The sequence below is a fragment of the Lytechinus pictus genome, chromosome 15, assembly GCF_037042905.1.
Source record: "Lytechinus pictus isolate F3 Inbred chromosome 15, Lp3.0, whole genome shotgun sequence".
Lineage (NCBI taxonomy): Eukaryota > Metazoa > Echinodermata > Echinoidea > Temnopleuroida > Toxopneustidae > Lytechinus > Lytechinus pictus.
Window position 1 is genome coordinate 14,383,229 of NC_087259.1, and position 15,963 is coordinate 14,399,191.

General features: G+C 36.4%; 1 protein-coding gene across 1 annotated transcript; it reads right to left on the minus strand.

Annotated features, from left to right (window-relative positions):
- Positions 1-1,466: 1,466 nt before the first annotated feature.
- Positions 1,467-15,728, minus strand: LOC135156858 (gamma-aminobutyric acid type B receptor subunit 1-like). Its single transcript, XM_064110597.1, has 3 exons — positions 15,599-15,728; positions 12,202-12,372; positions 1,467-4,311 (listed from the first exon to the last, which is right to left on the minus strand). Exons 1-3 carry the CDS (start codon positions 15,719-15,721, stop codon positions 4,087-4,089), a joined length of 519 nt encoding a protein of 172 aa, XP_063966667.1. The 5' UTR covers positions 15,722-15,728; the 3' UTR covers positions 1,467-4,086.
- Positions 15,729-15,963: the final 235 nt, after the last annotated feature.

The following is a 15,963-nucleotide window of genomic DNA, read 5'->3' on the forward strand; positions in this document are numbered from 1 at the left end:
TCTAGACTCTGGAGCTCTATCAACGAACAAAGCGAAGAGACGCAATTGACCATTTCACACATGGAGAAAATATCACATTTTATGTTTACACTCCACAATGAATTTCAACACCAAAGGATATGGTCCTCTGAGCCAATGAACTAATGTTATTCTTCACATCATAGTCTGAAATTTGCAATTTAATGCTACACTCTAGATTCCAAGGATGTAAAACAGATCAAAATCGCCTGTGAATAGTGACATGCTGAATATTACATTTATATTTAAACCTTGTGGCCCGTATTCTGAAGTCGGGTTTAACTTAAACTCAGGTTTAAAGTTGTGGTTTAAGTATGGGAAGCCAAAAGTATCAAAATTTTTATTAAGTTGTATGTTTCTTATATGTTTACTGTGCTCTTTCCTGATTCATCGATGGTGAAGCCAATCATCGATTTATACTTCCTACACAATAATGAATGATTTGAGAGCCAAATGAGCTGAAGTATGATATCTCTACTGTTAGTGATTATGTAACAATTGGCTGTCCATACTTAAACCACAACTTTAAACCTGAGTTTAAGTTAAACCCGACTTCAGAATACGGGCCTGTGGATTTAAATATAAAGGTGAAAGATTTGAATTTCAATCTTTTGATGATCAAATTCTATTCTTAAGATTAAAAATAAATCTGAATTTTAGCTGTTTACTATTTACAGCTGATCTGGATTAATTTTAAATCCTTGAAGTTTAGATTGTATGGTAAAAACACTCAACAGCCAAAGTCAGGGAATCTGTTGAAGTTATCAATCGTTGGCAAAGTTGCCATAATATATCAACTCTCATGCAGTTGGATCGAAAAGTTTTGCATAGCATGCATCTACTCGAGCTGGGATTAGTGTGAAAGACCCCCATCAGCTTGTGTACTTTCAATTCTTCAATCCAAAGGAAATATGGGCACGAGGAAGAGCCGGACCTGAAGAAGCATGCACTCTGCAGAATATAGATTTCGCCCGAAGCATGAATTATTGAGGAGGGGATCGTATTGCAGGAGAATCAAGACAACAGAATGAGGGGGATGTCCTTGTACAAGTGAACCATGCTTCTATTTCTTACCACAGTATATATTTAATTTAGAGATATATACTTTGGCAGAAATGCACTGTTTACGATCCATTAAAGCTCTTCAAACTATCCATGACTTGGTGGACAAGGAGAAAAAGGTAAAAAGATAATAATGTGGCCGAAAAAATAAAAAAGCAAGTTTTCTGTTACTCTCTATCATGGCCATACCCAAAAAAAATTGCGAGAGGGGGGGAAAGACGCATGAAATTTTTCTTTCAAGGGAGGGAAGTGACCTAACTTTTAGGGCACTTTTACGTATTTTCTAAAGTGAAATTGAATTATTTCGAGTACACATTTGTTGAAATTCGTTACAATTTTCAGTAAACAAATGCAACTTTTCATTTTTTTTTTGTGGAAGGGGGGGGGGGGGGTACTGGTAAGTTTGGTCAATCTGGTTTATATTTTTATGTTTATCGCTGTTCAGAGACATTATGGATGACAATGGTACAAAATATACGAAAAACAGATTCAATTCATGGTAACAAAAGTAGAAATGAAGACTCGGTTTATGCAATTGACAATCTCGTGCTTATAATTTTCAGGTTTTCTACCAAGGGTAACAAATCCATTAATCCCAAAGGCTTAATATAACAGGTTTATATTTATATTTCTTAGAACTAGGGAATATATACAAATATTGCATGGACCTGGCCTAACTAGTTGATTCTATGTTTGATATGAGATTCAACACAAGATCCTAAAAAGACTTTTGATTACAAGGTTACAATCAGCAAACAATTTTGTAGACATGGTATTGCCTTGAAGTATGAGGTCATCAACCTATTCCCACTCAAAAATTCTGTAAAGATAAATTTTAAAGTCCTTCTATTTTGTATTTTCAATGGTAAATGGGCTGAATGGCAATTGGACCACATGGTTACCTCGTTAGTAGACAAAGGACTAGACCATGTTGGATGAGACCAAATATAAATTAGACAAAGTGGGTGTACACTTAGACCAAGTGGCAATTTACCAAATACACTGCACCAATGCAACCTTGCAATTTTTTCCAGTTCAAGGTTGCAGAAGTGCACATTGATTCAAAATGATACCGTTTCCTTTGTTTCAGGAGGCTTCTGTTTTACTTGATCGATCGCAACACCTTGCCAACAACACAGGTATATCTCTCACAAGACGACAAATGAGGTTTATATAATGACGCCTACAGTCCCACAGTGCCGAGTAATCATGTTGCACTTAGGGGGAAAAATCAAACTCCACTGGCAGATAACCCCTAGCATTTTCTGGTGCAGCGTCAGTTGGGAAGTATTTTAAATAAAAGTGATACCATTGGCTTGGACATTAATAGATCCCTCCTTAAAGGGACGGCGATCGATGTTTTACAATGACACCCCCATGAGCCATGTGACACAAACCTTGGCCATTGATCATGGGGTAGACATTAACAATTGATTGCATAGATCACTATGGGAAATTAATCACAAAAATCAATCGTATGTGTGATCAATTGCCAAGTTCTGTGTTATGGCAGTTTAGGGGGTGTTTCACAAAAGGTTGAATATAAAATGCGGTTGTGGTAACAACCTGAAAGTGAGGTCAAACAGAGTCCAATGAAATGACAAACAAACAAAGAGTATGGCTGATAAAAATGTGCCAAATTATTGTGGTGGGATATGTGTACTTGCTGAGAAATTGACAAACATGCATGATATTTTAGTCAGGATTGGTTGTTTTTCGAGCAATGAAGCATGAACCGGTGATCTTAACTGCGGTCATTTTTCAGCTGAGATTCCATCTCAGAGTTAGGTTACTATATACCAGATCAAGATCTACCACAATATGTTAGACCTAGGTCCTGTAACACAAATAATAATAATAATACGACGTTGCTTGTATAGCGCATATCACTACCCATGGGCGTCTCTGTGCGCTTAGTAGGAAAAGAGACAAAGAAAGAGAGGACTTAAGCTATTATGTAGACTTCCTCAGTTAGAGATTAATCGTACGCTTGATTTTTCACAATTGATTGTACATTGTAGTCAATGGAATCAATCGTACAAATATGTGTCTACGGTCATTGCTAAGCTTTGTGTTACGGGCTCCTGCTCATGAAATAATTGTTTGCTGCAACTTCAGGTAATATACACTTAAACAGCAACTCGGTGTTATCTAATTGATGAATACGTGGTAATAAGACGCATTACTGGAGTATGATATGGGGGCCATTTTATAAAGACGTGAATTATTGTAACTTTGTCATTACTGTAACATTTACTGTTACATCTAAAACTTAATTGCGATTGGCTGGTGAGCCCTGTTACTATGGAAGTTCAATAATGACAAATTTTCAACAGTTTTAAGCCTTTCTGAAACGGGGCCCTGATCAATGTGGTGATGTGTCATACAGCACAAATCAACTGGGCATGTAAGTGCACTTATTAGCCTTGAATCTTTGTGAAACACCCTTAAAATCTATGGAATAGCCCTTTACAGAGTCTATTTATATTGAAAAAACAAGTACTTGGACTCCATTGGGAATTCACCCTTAAAATTTTCTGGGTTCGTAGTCACTGGGGATGCACGTGAACAAATGTGAAACCAAAACTCCACTGGCTCAACAGATTTTTCTTTCAATAAATCACTTTATCTTTTGTCCCTAATCCTAATGAGACAAAGAAAGAGTTTGCTTGGTGCAAGAACGTTCCTAGAGGTATATGCCAATTTGGCTATGATTCTATCAATGACTGTTTTCCTTGGTTTTAAAGTATTCCTGCACAATTGCAAAGGCAAAATGTGATGATCTGAGATTTTTTTACTGAACGATTTAATGTTACGAAAGAAAAGAAGTAGAAAAAGAGTGCTGATTGCTTGGAGATTTTTTTTACAGAAACAATTAGAAAAGAAGTAGAAAAAGAGTTCTGATTGCTTGGAGATTTCTTTTACAGAAACAATTAGAAAAGAAGTAGAAAAGATGGGATAGTGTTCTGATTGCCCAGAGGTTTTTTTTTCAGAAATGATTTAATGTTAAAAAAGAAAGAAAAAAAAAAAAACCTGGGATCGAGTTCTGATCCTGTGACTTACTTCGCAGAAGACTCTCCTTGCCATGCCCACGTAGAATACCCCGACGATGATACGAGCATCCTGCCTCTTCAAGTTCTGGACTGCGTTGTCGGGAACAGTAAGGAAGCTTTGCCTACTGATGATCTCCATGCCTTCAGCCTTCACACGTTGCTCCAAGTCTTCTATGGTCTGAGAGACAAAAGAAAACAAATTGAGATTTTAAAAAATCTTTTAATGATTGACTAACTGATTGTCACTGGAGTGTTGTGGCCCAGTGGATTAGTCTTCTGACCTTGAAACAGAGGGTTGTGGGTACGAATCCCAGCCATGGAGTAATTTCCTGCAGCAAGAAATTTATCCACATTGTGCTGCACTCAGGTGAGGTGAATGGGTACCTGGTAGGAAGAAATACCTTGAATGCTTGAGCGCCTAGGCAGCCCAGCTAAAGCCAGGGTAATAATAATAGCAGGGCCCGCTGGGAGAACAGTGTTCAGAACTGAAGTGGATACCCTGGGTAAATATACCTATATTATTATTATATTATTATTATTCTCTTTCATTTCCACTTCAACAAAACTTAAAAAGTAAAGCAAAATATAGATATGAAAAAAAGAAACCCACTGGAAAGCACAGCTTGTTTATGTGAGTTCCCTGCAATGAATAACTCGTTAAAATATAACTTTTCTTCAATGAAAATCAGATTGTAATTAACAATGTTCAACAAAATGATAAAAATATACCAATGGGGTCAAACTCTTTTTGCCTCCAAACAATATGAAAATTAAAACAATGTGTCAAATATTATACCCATGGTATATAACATTAGACAATTGATATGGATTGTTCCTATATTTTGCAATGCAATAATTGAATTATATTACTTAATAATTTCAATTTGTATATTGTCTTCTTTTAAACATTTCATTTTTCTTTAATCTAGATTAATATTAATGCAACTAATTATAAGTGTGAATAACTCAGAAGTGCAATTTCGGAAAACAATTTCATCATTTTTAATAATATTTATTTTATTATGTATTACCATGCCATAATTCCTTGCACCATAATGGACAATAAAGAAATTAAATTGAAGTGAATTGAACTGTCAAGTGAAGATATTCAAAGTGTAGAAAATGAAAAGAAAAGCACACCTGATAATGATCCAGAAATACCTATCTCCATGAGAACGGATGAAGCCATGTCTTTAACCCTTTGCGTGCGACGGGCTTCCACAGAAGCCCAGCGAGTCGTTCACTTAGCTACGACGGGCTTCTACAGAAGCCGAGATATGTTTGGTTTAATTCAATGAAGTTTTTCAGCTTTTTCGTAATTGTTATGTACTAAAACCTCTGCCACTATTTCCTTTATAAACCTATTTCGATAACAGATTGAAAAAAATATACAGCTACGTGGGGAAAAATCCCGAAAATAGGAAATCATTTCAACTTTACCCGATTTTTTCGTTGGAGTCTGACGGGGAAGATAAATTTTGTGACGAGCACGTACGCGCGCGCACAAGGCCTGATCACGTGATTTGTTCTGATCACGTGATTTGACCCATATCGTTGTTCTGGTAGATATATATACGCTAACATCTTTTCTGCAAGATCGTCACGTAATAAGCTACGCGTTTATTCACCATTTTCGTCTTATTTGTTTAATCAAGAAGATATCACTCTAGATAGAATGATATCTCCTTGGTTTCATCGATCGATTGTATTTTCAGAAAAACAAAAAGCTTGTAATGTCTTAGTACTTTGAGCTGATCTCGGTGCACTTTTGAACTTTTTCCCTCCCCATCATCCCCCTTCTTATTATTTTTGTCTACTATTCTGAAAAAACGAGAAAAGAAAGCAGTTAAGCACACCATTCATCTTCTGCTCTTTTCAAAAGGGAAACGTCCATGTAGTTCATGATATCGGCACTACCCGAACAAAAGAATGTTTGGGCGGCCACTCAAACAAATTCCTTCCGAAAAGAGCAGGATACAGATGGTCAACGCCCCGAACAAAAGGAAGATTATAGTGTTTATCGGCAGGATGACCAATTGAATGCTTTTCGTACTTAGCAATACAAAAAGTATTTATTTCGACCAACATACCGTATCTAAAAAAAAGATTGTCTCATTTACCGACAACACAGGTGCTTATGACATCCGTCAGTGATTCATTTTGCATAAAAGCGCTACCCCCTGGGTGATGATGCATATAAGGATGAACGAAGAATCATTTAGGGAAATCATAGAAAAAATATGATCAGATGTCACGGAGAACGAGAGTGAATGAGAGACAGAGACAAAAGGGGGAATAGACAAGTGCGCTTTTGCTAAAATTCCATGAATATCTACTTAAACGAATAACAACATGACTTTATTTTTTGGTCAGATTACTTTTTTAAAAATCCCACAACGTTTGTTTGTCGCAACCCGGTCCCCAGACCCTTGCCAAACTGATGACTTTTTAATCATTATTCTTGTTTGACCTTGCCCCCCCCCCCAGATGGAAATGTTCTGACCTACACTCTAATATTGTTTTTTTTTTCTCCTCTCTCCGATTTTCTGTTTTTAATTGCGAGTAACGCGGTAGAAAAGATAAGAATAAAGACCGTCCTGGCCAAATCGCATTTGGGGCGCTTACCATGGTTAGCATCTAAACCAAAATATTTGGAAAAAGATGTTATACAGGGACAGCAATGTTTTTTTATGGTGCAGGGGTTGAGCTGTGGGACGGGGGTGAAGCGGCTAAAAAAAAATCACAATTTGTTAATTCATGTCATTTTACAGAATGAATTTATAATAGGTTAGGTTTTAGAAGCTCTTCATCTTATTTCCTTTTCTCTCTCATTGAAAACTTTTGCATTGAAAAGTTGCCGGAAACATGATCACTTCAAATGATAATACCAATAATGAACTAAAAGTTTCCTCGCGCGAAATGGAGGAAATAGAATGATACAGGATGACAAATTGTTTGTCTGGCGTGTCACCCGATAGAACCCTCTCAATCCTACAAACTTTTATTCATGTGTGACCTACACCCCCCCCCCCCCTCAAAAAAAAATGTTGATACCGACCCAAATTTTATTGATTTTCCTACTTTTTCGCCAATTTCTTTCTTCTTCTTTTTTTACCGGCGAATAGCGTGGTAGAAAAGATTCATAAAGGAAAACAAATTGTTTCCGTTACTGCAAAAAAACATTTTGGGCGCTTACCCTGGTTAGCATCAAAACCAACATATCTGATTTTTTTAAATAAAAAACAGGGGCCACTGAGCGTTTTTGATAATGGAGGGGTTGAGCTGAATGTGGGAGGGAGTGGACCGGCCAAAAAAAATCATAAATTTATATAGACTTCGGATTTTTTGTGTACATGTTTGCTGAAAGGGGCCGATGAGGACTGAAACTTCCTACCAACTCCGCTGCCTCTGTACTATGAGATTGAACGATTAAAACGATAGAGACAAAAATGAAATATAACTATTGTGAATGTTTTTTTAATGATTTATTTATTACTTTGTTTTCGGCTGTGAAATCAAGGAGACAATATAACAAAACGAAGGAGATAATCGAACAAAACGAAAGAACAAATAAAACAAATAAACACTTATGATTACGGATGCTATAATTTATTCAAGAAAAATTACTTTCTCTTACTTTCAGTAATTGCTATCATGGCTCTTTTTGAGGGAATAGTAAGATAAAGAAAGAAACGTAGAAAGTGACAAGAAGAGAGTTGGAAGGTATGATTTCAGACTTACAATTTTAGTCATTTCTATTCCTTTTAACACTTTGAAATAATTTCAGGATATTACAAATCGAATACCGGTGCGCAAACTTCAGAAACAAAATTTTTTTATCATTATAATAGCTGCGTGGAAAATCGAATTAAATGAGACTGAGACATATAATTTATGAACAGATCTAAAAAAGAAAATTACTTTTAGTGAAATATTGAGGCCTCTGTTTTGCCATAACCCTAAGCCCCAAGTTCACAAAAAATAGTTTAGTTGTGCATTTTTATACGATGATGATGTTATCAATATAGAAAATGGAAGATGATATAGAATTAATTGTGAAATGACAGTTACAAAAGTAATTTTAAAAGGTTTTTCGAGACATTATTTGAGAAACTGGGGGAAAAAACCCCAAAATTTCGACTTGATGACCACGATGCAATAAAAGGAGAGGCCCACAAATCCAACCATCTCCGATACAAGTTGGCAAAAACGAGGCATTCTCTCGGAACCGTTTCCGATGAAGAGAGAGAGATGTAATCTAAAACGACAGGTACTGAGAAGAAAAAATCAGAAAGGATTGAGGGGGATGGGGGCGGGTATATACCTCGTAATCCAAATCGGGAAGAAGGAAGACGATACAGATACAATTTAAATGAGAAGTACTCAGAGAAAAAATGGTGTAGAAGGGCATGAAGGGAGGGGATATAGAAAGACGATAGATATAAGGGAATGAAAGCGGTAGATAATACATTCGGTTACAGGTTAGAAACCAAAGAAAGGGAAAACGATTTTATACCGTTTTATAAATACATTATACATGTACATTTTATATTGACAAATGCGCAATAATTTTAACAAATTTACCATCCGCCAGTCAAATAGAAGGATTTCAGTACCTTTCAAGTGTTATTGAAAATTTGTAAACAAATTTTATATAAAACGGGCCCCTGGTAAATTTTTGAACCCCCCCCCCCCCCCCCCGCTTTCTCTCGTTCTCTCGTTCTCTCATCCGATATTGCTCTTATTTTTGTCTTCTATTTCAAAGGAAACAAACAGAAAATAAAGAAATTTAGAACACCGTTTATCCTCTGCTCTTTTGAAAATGAAAACGTCCATGCAGTTCTTGGTCTCGGCACTCCCCAAACAAAAAGAAAGTCATGGCGGACGCTCAAACAAATTCCTTATGAAAAGAGCATGGGGACAAATAGCCAACGCCCTGAATAAAAGGAAGATTAGTATATCCACCTACAAAAAAAAAAGTTTGTTTGACGTGTCCCGACAAACCCCTCTCAATCTTACACCTACCCCTCCCCCTAAAAATGCTATTGATTTTTTTCGCCAGTTTCTTTTTTTTTTTTTTTTGGTCTTTTGTTTTTCTGGCGAATAGCGTAGCAGAAAAGGATCCATATAAAGAAAAAATAAAGACAGGTTGACCTTATATTTTTTGGGGGGCGCTTACCCTGGTGAGAATCAACACCCAAATATTTGAAAAAGATGTATAAATAAATTTAATTTAGATGCTACAATTTCAATACTAGTAGATAAAAATAATTTACTTTCTCTCATTGTGACGAACAGTAGTCGGTAGCATGGTTATTTTGGAGGGAAAAGGGAGATAGAAAAATGAAACGTAGAACGAGACGAGGAGTGCGTTGGTGGGAGGTATGATTTCAGATCCACTATTTGAGTCACATTTACCCCCTTCGCTCTTTGAAATTGCAACAGGAAAAACAAATCGAAGACTGGTATGCAATCTTCAGGAACAAAATTATTTTTTTATTACAAACTATAATTCATGAAAAGAAGAAACCAAAGACGATTTTTAGTGAAACATTGAGGCCACCGTCTTAAAGCCCAGAAGCCAAAAATCACAAAATAGTTTCGGAATTTCGTTGCGCAGCATCATCATCGTACTTGCAAGGGAATATTCACCCTTTTTTATTTATTTTGGAAAATAAAGGAATTTGGTACGCTGTGATTTCACCCAAAACGGATTATCGTCGTAATTATACACTTTGCAAATGATCTGTATACAAGGGGGTAAAGAGACCATTCATGAGTAGCGTGACAATTGGCAATGAAAAAAAGCACCAGATCAGACAACAAAGCGGTATCGATCGAACCCGACTTGTCCGCGCGTGCTGATTGCCCTTACGCATTTTTGTACACAGTGCCTATTGACTTGGGAAAAAGCGAAGATTTTACAAAATAACACGACTTTTTCCTCGTAAATTTCTTAACTATTCTGTTGATTTGAGAAGCGAGACCTTTAGTTCTAAAAAGAAAATTGTCTGATCTTTCATCTCTACATTTACTAAAAATCCTGAAAATACTTCAGTTTGGCGCAATTAGCAATAGATTAGGAAAATACCGCCACAGATCCAAATACCAGCAATGTACAAAAACGGCTCCGCCGCAGGGAGAGGTATCCGGTTTCGCGGGCCCGCACGCAAAGGGTTAAACTAAAAACTCAACAAAATGCCTTGATTTCGAGCTTCAAATGGGAAGCTTAAACACACCCTTTAACCATTGCATGTTACCCCCATTTGCAGTGATCACTTTTAACGAAATACTCCTGGGAAGCGTTTCATAATACAAACAGTCAGCGATTTTCAATGACAAACTTGCCCTTAGCCAATCAGATGCAAGGATTTTGGTAGCTTATAACAATAGTTCGAGAAAATCATGAATTGTTTGTTTCATAAAATGCTCCCCATCTGCTGATTAAAGGAATGAACAGTTAGTTTGAAAGGTTCAGAATTTTCATGGACAAATCGATAAAGCAATAGAAGTTTGAGGAATACAAAGAGAAGAGTCAAAAGGAAGAAAAATTTAAACGCTGTTTGATGAATGGCATACAGACCATAATCCCATTACCAGCAGGTAACATACCTTCAGGAAATCAAAACAATGGCGTCTCATCCTCGAGGATTTTACAGGGGGAATCCCAGGTACCCAAGCTTAAAGAAGATCTATTTGTGCAACATTATCAGGCTTTCATTGGTCAATTATGAATGGTGGGATTCCGAAGACTTTTTTTCTAAAATTTAGAAGCAACATTCACATCAACAAGGCAGATGTCATTTTTTGAACTACATGCAAGTTACTTGACTTCTGTAAAGAGGATTGAATGATCGAGGTTGAATATGTTTTGAAATATTAAAAATGCTGTTTTAAGTTGTTTCTTCATTTTTTTAAATATTTGATCTTAAATAAATTAAGCAAGGTTGTTTATACCATTACTTAAATACTGTAAAGTTCATATAGTAGGCAGTGTTGTATTTAATTTTTAGGTTTGCAAGGTGGTAAGACTGGAGGGTGAGATTTGCGGTTACACCATGTAAATTAGTCTTGATATGGACTGTTGGTTTATCTTTCTTATAGTAGCTGTAAAAGAATTGTTCGAGCAGATATGCTTTGCTCTTTGTCAGGCCTACTACTACATGTTTTTTTATTGGAAAGTAAGATTATGTAACAGCAAAACAGCAGCTACTATTTGGAATCTGGGTTTGGTGGGATAGCCACAACCATGAAACTGTCTCCAAACTCATTGATGGTATGTCATTGCTAATACCTCAGTCACATTTGCTCTACAGCGGCCGTACGGCGAGTCAAAAACAGCCATTTTATTCATTTTTATTGAAACCACCGATATGTAGCTGGTACAAAAAATGTTAAGATGGCTGTTTTTGACTCGTCATATGGTCGTCATAGGGGAAATATGACTGCTCCATTAATAATACCTACAGCCACACCCATGAAACTGTCCCCAAACTGATTGATGGTATGTCATTGCTAAATGAGATAAAGCGATGGTCGGTGTGGAGTTTGGTTCCACCAGTGTGACTCTAGCATAATGAAAGCCTATATTGTCCACATAAAGCTGCATGGCTTATAAAATTCAATATATTCCTGGACAAATTACCTATTTTTTAAACAATTTGTCGTGTTGGTGCAGGAACGCCCTTCGCACCACATTTCTGACCATCTCACTGGTGCAGATCGACAAGCCCTTGCACGATGCCCTTATGCGCGCTACTAAGGGCGTTTCTGCGCACATGCAAAACGTGTAAGTGTGGTGCTAAGGGCGTTCCTGCACCAACACAATGAGTTCATTTTTTACTGCTTATGGGATTCTTGTATCGTTTGTCTTTACTGACTTATATTTGGAACAGATGTCATTCAAATGATAGCAGTGACTTTCTTGGCTTTTTAACAAATTGCTCCCAAAATAGAATTACAAAGGTACCAGTATTTTGCATCTTTTTATTCATAGAATAATCAAAAAAATATATAGTGGTACATGTATCAAACAATCTAGAAAGTTCAAAGTTTAAAGCTGACTTACTGAGGTGAAGACTTCTTGGGTCTCTTGGATGACGGAGATGCGCTTCCAGCCCCACGTCCTGGCAAGCTTGATTCTGGTGGGGTTGTGGAGGGTTGCAGAAGGGTGTGTCCGGAAGAAGGTGCGGAACCGCTTCCTGTTGGACAGGGCGGGTGAACTGGCTCCAAAGGCAAGCTGGAAGGAGACAAGGAAAAGATGTTATAATATTTATAAAAATGATCCAATGCTTCTAAGCACTGCATATTACCACAGCTTTAGCATGGCTACCCTGGATGAAGTGCTCGAGCGGTCATGGTACCCATTTACTATACCTGGGTGGAGAGTGGTATATGTACTAAATGTAGATACACACCTTGTAAAAGTGTGAGGGTGCTGCAGTGGGATTTGAATCCTGGACCTTGTGGTTCTGGTGACTTATCCACTAAACCACAGCACCGGTAAAGCATTATGGGATAAGTAAATGAAGTGGACAAATAAATTGTTCCAAGGGTCGTGTTTCATAAAACGTTTTATCAATGTTAAATTATAGGCAAGAGTTAAAGGATACTGATCTGCCTTTCGGGATGCAGAATTTCATACTGTTGACGATGAGTGTGAACTGAAAATTTTTAAGAAAAAATGGAGGGGGGGGGGGCAAATCAGTGACCAGGGTTACCATTAATTCATGAATGTTTTAATTACTGACAAGTACTCATGTTACTGGGTAACCACGGTAACGTTGCTCCTCAGTCAATAAAATCCAAGGACTTCAATGGATGGATATAGATAAGGTAGAAGAGAACAAACAGGTCACCATTTTAAATTACTGAAAGTCATTCACCAAAATTTACCATGGTAACAATAAACAGTATCTTTAACCAAAGCAAGGCAAAGAACTCACTGAAAAGCAACTTGTCAGTGATGACATCTTGAATTAAAGAATGCCCAGAAAATCTGTCATCAAGTCATTGGTGATTGTCATAAAATAATGACATGTAATGTATATTATTGCTTAAACCAAATAAGACATATAATAAGAGATCGTGCAAATAAAGAATGACAAATTTTTTATGCCATTTGGCAGGAAAAAAACACAATACAACACCCAATAAATGCATCTTTGTGTTTGACAAATCAAAAGGGAGGTTTTAAGTTGCAATAAATGAATAAACTATGAGAATAATATATGTCAAGGACACCACTACAACCGTTTGAACTTGAGAAATTTGCCCTTGATATCAGCGTCATCTGATATGAATACTTCATGTACTGTAATGATCGAGTAACATAATACGCAGCGAGACCTAATTATGCTCTCTGCAGGCTGGGCTGACCAACAGAAACGACAACGAGGACTGTTTTAAGAAGTAACGTGTCTCTAATGTAACACAATTAGAACTAATCTATTTCATTTATTGGATTCTTCAATGATTTTCCAAACCAAATTGTATATGATTTGATTGTCTGCCAATTCATAATAACAGAGCCCTTTTCTAAGTGTAAGGAAAGCCAATTTTTTTGTTATTTTAAAAAGTGATCAATCAAACTTCATTGGAATGACACAATTTGAAAAAGATTCCCATTACCTACTAATCATGTATTCCAGTTAATTTGCTTCAGTAAAATAAAGAAAGATGAAAAGGGATCCATTTTGATAGTTTTGGAATGTGATTTAATATTTTTCTGTTTCTTAGGTACACTTAAAATGTTATAGTCTGTCCAATCTTCAAAAACAATGTTGATTATACTGTATGCAGTCTAATAAAGACACCCTTTTTCTATGAAATTAATATGACATTTTTATACTAAAGATATTGGAAATTGTCAAGATACAATTTTTTTTTTAATTCCTCTTAAAGTATTATTCAACAATTGCTCTCAATACATATTTGTTGTTGTTTATATGGCACAATGAATATATGAACAACTGGGATCTGTTTACAAGATAAACATCAGAACTAATCTTAAAGGCTGGTACCATGCTGAGAAGCTTTTAAACTAATAATTGCCATAGGCTCCGGCTTTGGTTATAGCCTAATTCAATCACAACTGATAAACAAATTCTGTAATCTTATATATTGTCCAGAAGTTTTACTATTTTGATTTCATATTTCTCTGACGTAGCTAATCTCTTTAAGTGGTCCAATTGTAATACCTCTACAATGGATCTCGATGTTGTTAGAGTGAGAGAGCTGTTTACCAATTTCGGATTGAAAAATACTGCAAGAAAGGGCAATTTTGGAACTGTGATGCATTTCAAACTTCTCCCTTATGGTTCAGAATATATTATCAATGATATTTCATAATAGGTTGATATTTGGTCTGAATGAACTGCAGATGCACCAATGATTCAGCTAATGGTTTGTTCTAATCTTCAGACTTTTGGTTCATATCTTGAAACCTGATGCAATCAATGAAATGATCAACTATTTCAACAACTACTTTCTCACTCTTTTACCCTCCTACAATTATGACACCGTGGAAACAACTATTATCCTTGTGTCCCCCTATCATTTTCCATCCTGATCCATGGAGATTATATGATTCCATGCCTGAACTTGATGCTATCTCTAGCTCCAGATAACCTATTTATCATAATCAGTTTACTCATCTATTCAGCCATTCATTGACTCCATTATTAATAAACCAATTCATTTACTCTTATCTTCTATTCATTCTTTATGAATCAAATAATGAATCAATCTATTAACCAAATCATTTACTTAGAAATTCATTCATTTATTTCTTGTTCTTTTGCCTTGTCCATTGATTTCAATTTCAGTTTTAGTTTATTTGTCATTTTCTTCACAACAAACGACACAAATTAATTATATTCATAACAAATTTCACATCTTTGCTATTATGTAAATTTTGATAATTTAATTTGGCGCAAATCTAATTTTACTACACAGCAAAGAATGCCTATTGATTATCCAAGCATAAACATATACATGTACCACATGAATATGGTAACAAATTATTTGGGAGAAAATACCCTTTCAGGGCACATTGTGGTCTAGTGGTTCTGACTCTTGCCTTTCAAACAGAGGGTCGTGGGTTCGAATCCTAGCCGTGGCGTGTTTTCCTTCAGCAAGAAATTTATCCACACTTTGCTGCACTCAACCCAGGTGAGGTAAATGGGTACCGGCAGGAAGTAATTCCTCAAAAAGCTGTGTGCACCTGAATCGGTAGCCTAGCTTAGCCGGGTAATAATAATAGCAGGGCCCGCTGGGAGAACAGTTTTCTGAACTGAAGTGGCTACCCTGGGTAAATATGCCGTCATTATTATAATTATAATAATAATTACGTTTTCATGACATGCTTTTTTCCTCAAATGGGTGATTTGTGACATGCAATGTTTTTTGCATGGTACTATCATAAGGGGGCGGGGGCTACCATCAAGTATTTATCTTCAACTTACCACTACTAGATTCCACATCCTTGCTGCCTCCGCCACTGGGGTTGACACACTGCTACAACCAGTCAGCATCATAATCTTTGTGGGTGGGGTGTAGAGGAGGTTGTAAAAAATATTGGTCCCCATCCCAGGATTGCACTGAAAGAAAAAAAAGATGAAATAATATTCTAGATGAATCCTTAAAAATGCAAACAAAGAGAGAGAATGAGTATGAAAATAAAGCTACATTTGCTGAAGATGTTACGAGATACACTTTGGGAGCAACAAATATTTGAGCATTGGTCCCACGCAGTACTTTTCTTGTATGTTTTTGATATTTTCCTGCCGTCAGAATGTATTCAGACACAGGTTCATGTGCTAGAAATGTC